Source organism: Bactrocera oleae, chromosome 4, assembly GCF_042242935.1.
Source record: "Bactrocera oleae isolate idBacOlea1 chromosome 4, idBacOlea1, whole genome shotgun sequence".
NCBI classification, from domain to species: Eukaryota; Metazoa; Arthropoda; class Insecta; order Diptera; family Tephritidae; genus Bactrocera; species Bactrocera oleae.
This window is the reverse complement of record NC_091538.1, coordinates 11581628-11590969: the sequence shown is the minus strand read 5'-3', so window position 1 is coordinate 11590969 and position 9342 is coordinate 11581628. Positions and strand designations below refer to the sequence as shown.

Here is a 9342-nt window from a genome sequence, read left to right as displayed (position 1 = left end):
AAAAAATTTGTTAACATGTTTTCTTAGACGGATAGTTTTGTTTTGATCGCTTGCAACAGTAAGTGCGTCGCGACGCGATTCTTGTTACTGGAATGAAAATAAATTAATATCGTGCAGTGAAATGAATGAATGCTAGGATGTTGAATATAGTAACTCTTCTTCCTGTGTGGCGACCGATAAAAATTCACTTAACGAGTTGCAACATAGTCACTCGTCGATTTTTTATAATTCATAACTCGGTGCCCTGAAAACGGATATCTAACAAAAATCCACCATCTTATATTAGTAGCCCACCGATTAAAGAGAGATAGCGCGGAAAATACATATGCCAAAAAAGGCGAGGGACAAAACCTACATAAAAGAATCTACATAGAAGCTTAAATCTAGAAATTTTAATTTTCAGATGAGTTAAAGATGTTGGAGCGTTATTGGGTCAACTATATATAGTCGAAACTATTGTAGACTAAGTTCATATCGGACCGCTTTCATACATTCCCTGCGCAAAATGTGTATAAAGTAAATTACCCGCCTTTAATTTTTAGAGGTTGACTTAACTTACCCGTGTTTATCAATACCACGTGAAAAGAGAGCAGTTGTTATCTGAATGTTTCTAACTAAAGTACTCATCATAAACATGATGGAAAACATAGTTAATGGAAAACTCAAACCCAAGACAATAACTAAGAACTACACAGTAATTACCTAAATTGTTTATTATACGCAGAAAAACTACTTATAATATATAACATTTTTTTATGACAAAAATTTGCTACTTATTTATTTCTTTATACATATATTTATCTTCTTGGATTATTTAAAAATAAAACAATTTGATTTGTGAAAATATTTTAATATTTATTCTTCCACATTAAGATATCGCAGTTGTTTGATTGAACGTAAGTAAGAAGAAAATATGGCAACGATATAAATGTCACGAACATGACTTTACTATTTGGCAGCTGCTGTCATTTTGAAATACACACAGTCACCGGAGGAAGATCGCATTTTTGTTTGTGTCTATCGTTTCGGTAAAATTTATTAAAATAAAATAGCATGGATTTCTCACAGGATTATGGTATCCACGACAATGCCGTCAGCACAGGTACCACTATTATGGCAGTTGAATTCGATGGCGGTGTTGTGGTCGGAGCGGACTCACGTACCAGCACTGGTCTCTTTGTGGCCAATCGTGTCACAGACAAATTGACTCGCATTACCGATAAAATATATTGTTGCCGCAGTGGTTCAGCAGCAGACACACAAGCAATCGCTGATATTGTGGCATATTCCTTAAATTACCATGAAAATCAGACTGGTCAGGAACCATTAGTAGCCGAGGCGGCATCAGAATTCCGAAATTATTGTTACAACTATCGTGATAGTTTGCTGGCGGGCATTATCGTGGCTGGTTGGGATAAACGTAATGGCGGACAAGTGTATTCTATACCATTAGGTGGCATGTTAAAACGCGAATCCGTAACAATCGGTGGTTCAGGTTCGAGCTACATCTATGGTTATGTTCGTGAAGCTTATCGCCCGCAAATGAATAAAGAAGATTGCGTTGCATTTGTGGTTAAAGCTGTAAAACATGCTATCTACCATGATGGTAGTTCAGGTGGTGTGGTACGAGTTGGTATTATCACAGAAGACGGCATTGAAAGAAGAGTGTTCTTTAATACAGAGTCCGGAAATCCAGTCGAAATTGGCAACTGAATACCTTACATAAAGAAGGCTTATGAATAATAAGAAATGTATATGGTTTTTAAAATTAATATGGATTATTTCAAATAAAATTTCATTAAAAAATAATATATATTGATTTTGTGTTTATTTATTTTCTTCATATGTGTTATCCCCGGTAACGAATCACAATAAAAAGCTGTTCTAACGGGCCTAAAGGCAGAAATTTCGGTTTCGAAACAAAATTTTTTGTACAAAGAATGTTTAAATTAAGCATCGAAACATACGACATAAACATTTTAAATGCTAACATTTTTTTTTTACAAGTTAGAATTTTTAACAAAATTAAGCATGCTTTAGAAGCCTTGTATAACAAATATATTTATAAGAAATATATAACAGCATATTAGTTTTGCATATCTAATATAAACTTCTTTCCAGCGAATCCTTTGAAATCCAGAGCGGCTGCCATGGCATCCCTAAATTTTTGCAACGGTACCATCTCATGAACTGGTGCCACGAACTTGCCTTGCTCGATCAGTTCACACAATTCTGTAAACATTTGTGTACGTTCGGGTGATTCAGAGTTTTCTTTAGTCCAACGTGTCATCCAGAAGCCTCGATAGGATATATCCTTGAAAATGAGCGCAGCTGTACCGGCAATTACTGGTTCTCGTGCCATTCCACCATAAGTAACTATTACACCCTTGTCAGCCAAATGACGTGACACTTCAGTTGCACTCTTACCGCCAACACAATTTAAAGCTAAGCGTGGCCGTGGTAAATGATTTTCTTTAAAGAGCGTACTAGAACGTATTTCTTCTTCTGTTAATACTTCGGTAGCACCTTGGGATTTTAAATATTCTTTTAAAGACGCTACATCTGGGCGATCACGTACAATACCAACGGATTTTATATTCCATGCCTTACACAATTGATGAACAGCTTGACCTACAGCACTATTAGCACCGTTCTGTATAACACAATCACCTGGTTGTAAAGTTATAAAATCTTTTAACATACGGTATGCTGTGCAAGGATTAACAGTAAGGGTGGCGGCTTCAGCAAGACCAATTTTTGATGAAACAGGCATTAGTTGTTCTTCGGCAAAAATAGCATGCGTGGTCCATGTACCCAATCCAGTGGCAAAAGGTATAACATGTTGACCAGTGGTTAGTTTCGACACATTTTTACCAATGGCAATAATTTCTGCAACACACTCATTACCGCCAACGGCAGGGAACTTTGGTTTTACCGGATATTTACCTATAATAAAGAGTGGGCTTAAATATACCATATATATAATATATTATCGTATGACACACGAATTACCTTGTATGGTATTTATGTCAGCCGGATTAATAGGTGCTGCTAATACTTTAACCAATACTTCATTATCTTTTGGATCTTGTAGTTGGCCCTCTACAATTTCCATTACCTCAACCGGTTCGCCATGCTTGGAATACTTCAGTGACTTTACTAGAACGCTCATTTTACGTGTTAGTTGGAAGGTTTTCGATAAATTTGGAAACGCGTAGCGTGTGGGTTGAATTAAGCTTTTAATGAACATGCTGATTACTTATCACAAAATATTTGGATTATAATTCTAAATTATCTTTTCAACTTGTTATCACAATATCAGCTGTTTGTCTCTACAGAGTTGTATGTTGCTACAGGTAACAGACACTAAATATATGTACAATTTTATTAATGGGTACTGTCATCTATTTAATTTTGGGCAACATTTTCTGTTATATCTGGCATTTATTTTTTCACTTAAAATATCAGTTACCTTTGAATTATAATATCTAAATGTCAGATAATTTTGAGAAAACAAAATTTTTAGTTGAGAAATTAACCAAAAAAATTGCAAAACTCTTTGGTAAAGCCAATATTTTTGTTTTAAACCTATCTGGTAACCACTCCACTGAAGTGTAACTCACGCTATTATATTGACAGCAGCTGCGTGTTTGTTGTTTCAATTCAACGGTCAACTGTGTCAAATAATTGTTCGAAAATTATTAAAGGTGTGGTGTTTTCAATTTTTGCATATTTAATATATATATAGAAAAATCACAAGAGTGTTATTATATTATATTTGAAACTGATAGAGGTGTACTATAAAGGTGTTTCGTAGAAACCAAGCTTAAATATGTCGGTTGCCGCGTTGTCCACATTGGCAACATTCGACGATATTCGTCGTTGTATTCAGGTGTTGACTGATGGCACCGCAGAGGAAGGTAAGAATCTTAGCGTAGCTTAAGCCACAAGAAAAAAACAAATTAAATTCTTATGTATTCTATTAGAATTCCTACGAGTTTTGCGTTTACAAGAACAATTTCGGCAGGAATGCCTAGATACCGCAAAAGAAGCACAGCGTATACAGAAAGAATTAGACGCTTCATTAGAATCAATGGCGGATTTGGAAACGAAGCTTTATCATGCGCGTCGTCTCCTTGAAGTAGAAAGTAAGTTACGTCGTGAAGCTGAACATGAGCGCGATCAAATGGAAAAGAAAATAATTGCTGTCGCTGACTTGGTACAGAAAGATGTCAATTTAAACAATGAGACACGCGATAAGTTAGCCTTTCTAAATACTTTGCCGCGCAAGCGAAAGTCAATGAACCGTGTTATGGAGGAAAAATACGGCAATGATATCAATTCCACAGGTTCATTTCTTTCCGATTTATCTATAACACAGTCTGAGGATGATTTTCTGGATGTGCGCCCATCTACTGGTTGGCAAAAGCATCGTCCCTCTTTGCCTAAAAATTCAATACCTTGCGTGGGCGGAAAGCGTTCACGTGTTAGTGGAGCAGGTATGCAAACAACACCAGTAGCCAATACAAGGCGTTCGACTACACGACGTAGTGGTGTTGGTACACAACAGCAACATATGATGGATGTAGCACCTGGTTCTGAGCGCATATGTGCAACTACTAAGGTGACTATCCCAGGAGATGGAAATGGTGCTATACGCGCGGAATCTACCATTGAGTCTATGCCTGCAGTGCCAATAGTTGCTACAGTGGCTTTGGATAAAGAGGGGAGCACTGAAGAAGCGGCATGTACTACACCTACTAGTTCACCTTATAAACACGCAACTGCACCACCAATAACACCGATGACAGCAATTAAATGTGGACCAGCTATTAATTTATGTTCACCACAAGTGTCCAGCTTACGCACACAGTTGATGCGACCACATAATTTCGCTTCACGCACTTTCATACGAACGGATACTTGCACACATTGCCAGAAAAAGTAAGTATTTATTTACAAATCAAATTCAAAACAATTACATATAAGTAATTTATTTTCCAATTACAGAATACGTTTTGGTACTGTAGGTGTCCGCTGTAGGGACTGTCCAGTACGTTGTCACGCAGATTGCCGAATTGCGTTGGCAGTAAGTTGCGTACCACAATCGGGTACGCCCACAATTAAAGGTATGATGGGTTACATCAGTGATTACGCACCGAACGTGTCACCGATGGTACCAGCGCTTATTGTACATTGCGTTAATGAAATTGAATCACGCGGTCTCAATGAGGTTGGTATTTATCGTGTATCGGGCTCGGAGCGTGAGGTCAAGGCACTCAAGGAGCGCTTTTTACGCGGTAAAAACACACCACATCTGGGCAATATTGATGTGCACGTCTTGTGTGGATGTGTAAAAGATTTTTTGCGCTCCTTACGCGAACCACTCATACCTACAAATTTATGGAAAGATTTCTGTAATGCAGTGCAACAGCCCACTGAAATTGAGATACAAAAGGATCTCTTTAAGGCAATTGATGCTTTACCAGCAGCAAATCGGGATACTTTAGCTTTCTTAGTACTGCATTTTCAACGTGTTGCTGAATGCCGCGAAGTTCTAATGCCGATTGATAATATTGCGCGTGTATTTGGACCAACTATTGTTGGGTATTCATCGGCAGATCCAGATCGACACGCCATCTTTACTGAAGTGTACATGCAGTTTACCACCATGCAGAATTTGTTGAAAATTCCTGGCGATTACTGGGCACAATATGTTTCATTGGATGCAGATAAAGAGAATAATCAAACAAATAGCTTAACTAATACAATTACGCGCACACCGAGCCACAATACCAAAGAATCGCTATATTCCTTGTATGGTGAGTTATTTGTATTTTGAATAACTCACTATTTTTCTAATTTATTGTGATCTTCCATATAGCAACTCCACTCAAAGGCACACTTAAAAAGCGAAAATTCCATGCTACACCGCCATATCCGTATAAAAAATAATATTAAATAAGGAACTTTTGGTGTAAATTTAAAGCAACCGTCAAAGCATCCGTCACAAAGAAACTTGCGTACTTCATTTTTCTATTTTAATACATATTTTGCAAAGTAGCATTTCTAATATTTTTGTTAGTCGCCGCTAAAAAAAACAATATATTTTGTTGGCGCATATTTACATTCATTTAACAATTAATTTAATTTTGGTTCACATTTTCAATGTACCTCATTTGAACTTTAAGTATATATGTACATATATGCGCTACTTTGAATTAATTAATTTTTCTGTTGTTATAATTTGGATTATTCTTGCGAATTAGTTGCTTTTGAGCAAATACACATATTTATTTACATATGGTTGGAGAAAATAATTGGTTGTGGGTCCATAACATATGTATGTATTTACTATGTGAATACTTAATATATAATGAATATTAATATTTTTTTATACTGTGCTCATTTTTACAATAACGCCTAGAATAAGGTATTTCATTTATGAACAAAAAAAAACAACATATTTTTTTAATAAAATTGCAAATGTTCAATATTTCTGAATTAAATTTGATTTGTGTTTCAATCTAATTTTTAAACGGCAAAACGGCTTAACGGTGAACAGTTACAAAAAGTAGCTGTCTATCAATATTTACAATTTTACTTACCACTGCAACCCTGTGGAACATTCAGACAAATGATCAGTAGGAAAATAATTTATTAATTCTACTAATAGCCATATTGCATATGTTGTATTATTACAAAACCACGCAGTGTAATTTATTTGGCCACGTATGTATTATATATACCAGTTACTTAGCATCAACGAACGTGGCCGTAATATTAAAATAATTATCAGCGATTAATAGTGACGTTGAACAAGAAATTTACTTCATCAACTTAAGTTTTCCCTACATGGTATGCTCGTCACCACAATAACAACCGGCATATAAATAGAAAACTTGTTATCTCCTTTGCACACGCTGAACTTTATAGCAAAATAAGATCAGCGCTGTCAGAATTTCTATATGCCCGTTGATCTAGTTCCACCGCACAATTTCATTAGTATTTTTATTTCGTTTCCAGATCTTGCGGCGTAAGTAACGTGCTGATAACGACAAATCTAATAAGAAACCAACTAAGCAGGCAACTTTTTTTTTGTTAATATATTGTGTTGGTGTTTTCCTTTGCAGGCGTGTGGCAATCAATAATTTCAATTAAATAGTGCAAAGATGGCGAATATTGCAAAACTTCTGGCTGGACGTGCACAACATGTACTGCAAGTGGCAGCAAAGCAGCCACAGCTGACACCGCGTTTCTTTGCATCCGGTAAGTGCAGTATAAGAAATTATAATTTCTATAGAATATTTTAAGCCGGCTATCTCTTGTGCTCCTGGCTATCTTTGTGCCCTTATGAACTTCCATACATATCACATGTATTACAATGTATACGTGTGAAAGTAAAAGTTGGACTTTGTACATAATACGACTGGTTTTTTTTTTACTCATTTTGTGCAAAATCAAGTTTTTTTAAATCATATTTTTTAACAAAAGTACATTTGCACGTTTGTTGAGTTCAAGAGCAAGGTGTCTAATTAAAAAAGGAGGTTGGACAAAAACTAGCTGTCACTTGTTGTTTTTGGTTAATTTAACGACGGTGTTATGTAATAATGACATTGACGTGCGGTAGTTCACATTCTTATTTGTTATTGTTTTCATTTTTTTTGGAAGGTGTTTATAAAATGAGCACTGAAATAATTTGTTTAAATCAATTGTGCCTGTCGTTGTGTTTGGTAAACATACATACATATGTTTGTACATGCATACATTGTTAGAAATTTTTTTTTTACAAAGGGACGTAATTTATGCAAGAATGCCGGTTACTACTTAAGTTGTATAAATAAATATATATGTATGTATGTGCATACGTACACAAGTGGAAAAATAAATGTAGAATATATACAAAAATACATGCGCAAATAAATACATATATATGCCATAGATTTATGCTTTGCTGAGATTTTATTATGCTCAAAACTAATAAAACAGCATGTGATTAGATAATATGTAATGACAGTATTATTTACCAAAATAATTTAATAAAGTAAATAAATATATTTCAATAATTAATGCAACATGTGTTTTTCTACAGCCGCCAACTTGGAGTATATCAAGCACGAAGTGACTGGTGAAAAGAAGAATGTTGCCGTAATCACATTGAACCGCCCTAAAGCGCTTAATGCTCTGTGCAATGGTCTGATGTCGGAACTGAGTAAAACACTGGATACATATGAACGTGACGCGAATATTGCCGCTATTATTATCACAGGTAGTGAGAAAGCATTTGCAGCTGGTGCTGATATTAAAGAAATGCAATCGAACACCTATTCGCAATGTATTATGGGTAATTTCTTGAACGACTGGACACGTGTTGCACGCTGTCAGAAACCCATTATTGCCGCTGTAAATGGTTATGCCTTGGGTGGTGGCTGTGAGTTGGCTATGATGTGCGACATCATTTATGCCGGTGAAAAGGCGAAATTCGCTCAGCCTGAAATTGCTTTGGGCACTATTCCCGGCGCTGGTGGCACACAGCGTTTGACACGTGCTGTTGGCAAATCCAAGGCTATGGAAATCTGTTTGACTGGCAACATGATCTCGGCTGTGGAGGCAGAGAAAATGGGTTTGGTCAGCAAGGTAGTGCCCGCCGATCAGTTGGTGAACGAAGCTATCAAATTGGCTGAGAAGATCGGCACACACTCAGGCTTGATTGTACAACTATGCAAGGAGGCCGTTAATACAGCGTACGAAACAACACTACAGGAAGGTTTGAAGTTCGAACGCAGAACTTTCCATGCCACATTCGCAACTGTAAGTAAATGTTAAAATATTTATTTATTTTTAACGAAAACAAATATACATTTTATTTAACGCTCTTATTAATCGTATCTTTTGCAGGAGGATCGTAAGGAAGGCATGACTGCTTTCGTTGAGAAGCGTCCAGCTAAATTCAGCAATCTTTAAACCATAAGTACTAAGTAGAAAGTAAAGCATTTGGATTAAATATGGATTCTTATGTCTAAATATTCAAACCAGTTTTTGCATTTATATATATTATTTTTGTATTTTATTATAAATATTTTTGCAAAACAAAGCTACTGCAATTTCTTGCAACAATAGTAAAAAATATATATTTGGTGAAAGAACGTGTACAGTAGTAAATAGTAAACACATCATGTTCTTGTTATCTATAAAATAAATTACCTTTTTAATTAAAACATTTGCAATGCGTATATATGTATATTAGTGACTATTATGCAATGATAGGTGCAAAGTGAGAACGTAACTTCCATAGTCTAGTAGCCTCCTCTCAAGCAGAAGCATTTTAGTTTAAATATGGAA

The 9342-nt window shown here is 35.8% G+C and overlaps 4 protein-coding genes across 5 annotated transcripts; 3 read left to right on the top strand and 1 right to left on the bottom strand.

Annotated features, from left to right (window-relative positions):
• Positions 1–968: 968 nt before the first annotated feature.
• Positions 969–3344, bottom strand: LOC106622860 (enoyl-[acyl-carrier-protein] reductase, mitochondrial). Its single transcript, XM_014242183.3, has 2 exons — positions 3013–3344; positions 969–2946 (listed from the first exon to the last, which is right to left on the bottom strand). Exons 1-2 carry the CDS (start codon positions 3248–3250, stop codon positions 2087–2089), a joined length of 1098 nt encoding a protein of 365 aa, XP_014097658.2. The 5' UTR covers positions 3251–3344; the 3' UTR covers positions 969–2086.
• On the top strand, positions 1054–1811 carry Prosbeta1 (proteasome beta1 subunit). The gene has a single exon (XM_070109202.1). The coding sequence runs from the start codon at positions 1054–1056 to the stop codon at positions 1711–1713; it is 660 nt and encodes a 219-aa protein (XP_069965303.1). The 3' UTR covers positions 1714–1811.
• Positions 3345–3509: 165 nt separating the features above from the next.
• tum (Rac GTPase activating protein tumbleweed) lies at positions 3510–6509 on the top strand. 2 transcript variants are annotated; one of them, XM_014242182.3, is made up of 5 exons: positions 3510–3707; positions 3807–3920; positions 3987–4944; positions 5011–5822; positions 5885–6509. In XM_014242182.3, the coding sequence occupies exons 2-5, from the start codon at positions 3833–3835 to the stop codon at positions 5953–5955; spliced, it is 1929 nt and encodes a 642-aa protein (XP_014097657.2). In that variant the 5' UTR covers positions 3510–3707; positions 3807–3832; the 3' UTR covers positions 5956–6509. The 2 variants fall into 2 exon arrangements, with proteins under 2 accessions (XP_014097657.2, XP_014097656.2); XM_014242181.3 differs by having other exon boundaries at positions 3792–3920.
• A 388-nt stretch (positions 6510–6897) lies between these two features.
• Positions 6898–9220, top strand: Echs1 (Enoyl-CoA hydratase, short chain 1). Its single transcript, XM_014242185.3, has 4 exons — positions 6898–7036; positions 7134–7269; positions 8093–8811; positions 8899–9220. The coding sequence occupies exons 2-4, from the start codon at positions 7173–7175 to the stop codon at positions 8962–8964; spliced, it is 882 nt and encodes a 293-aa protein (XP_014097660.2). The 5' UTR covers positions 6898–7036; positions 7134–7172; the 3' UTR covers positions 8965–9220.
• The last annotated feature ends 122 nt before the right edge of the window (positions 9221–9342 follow it).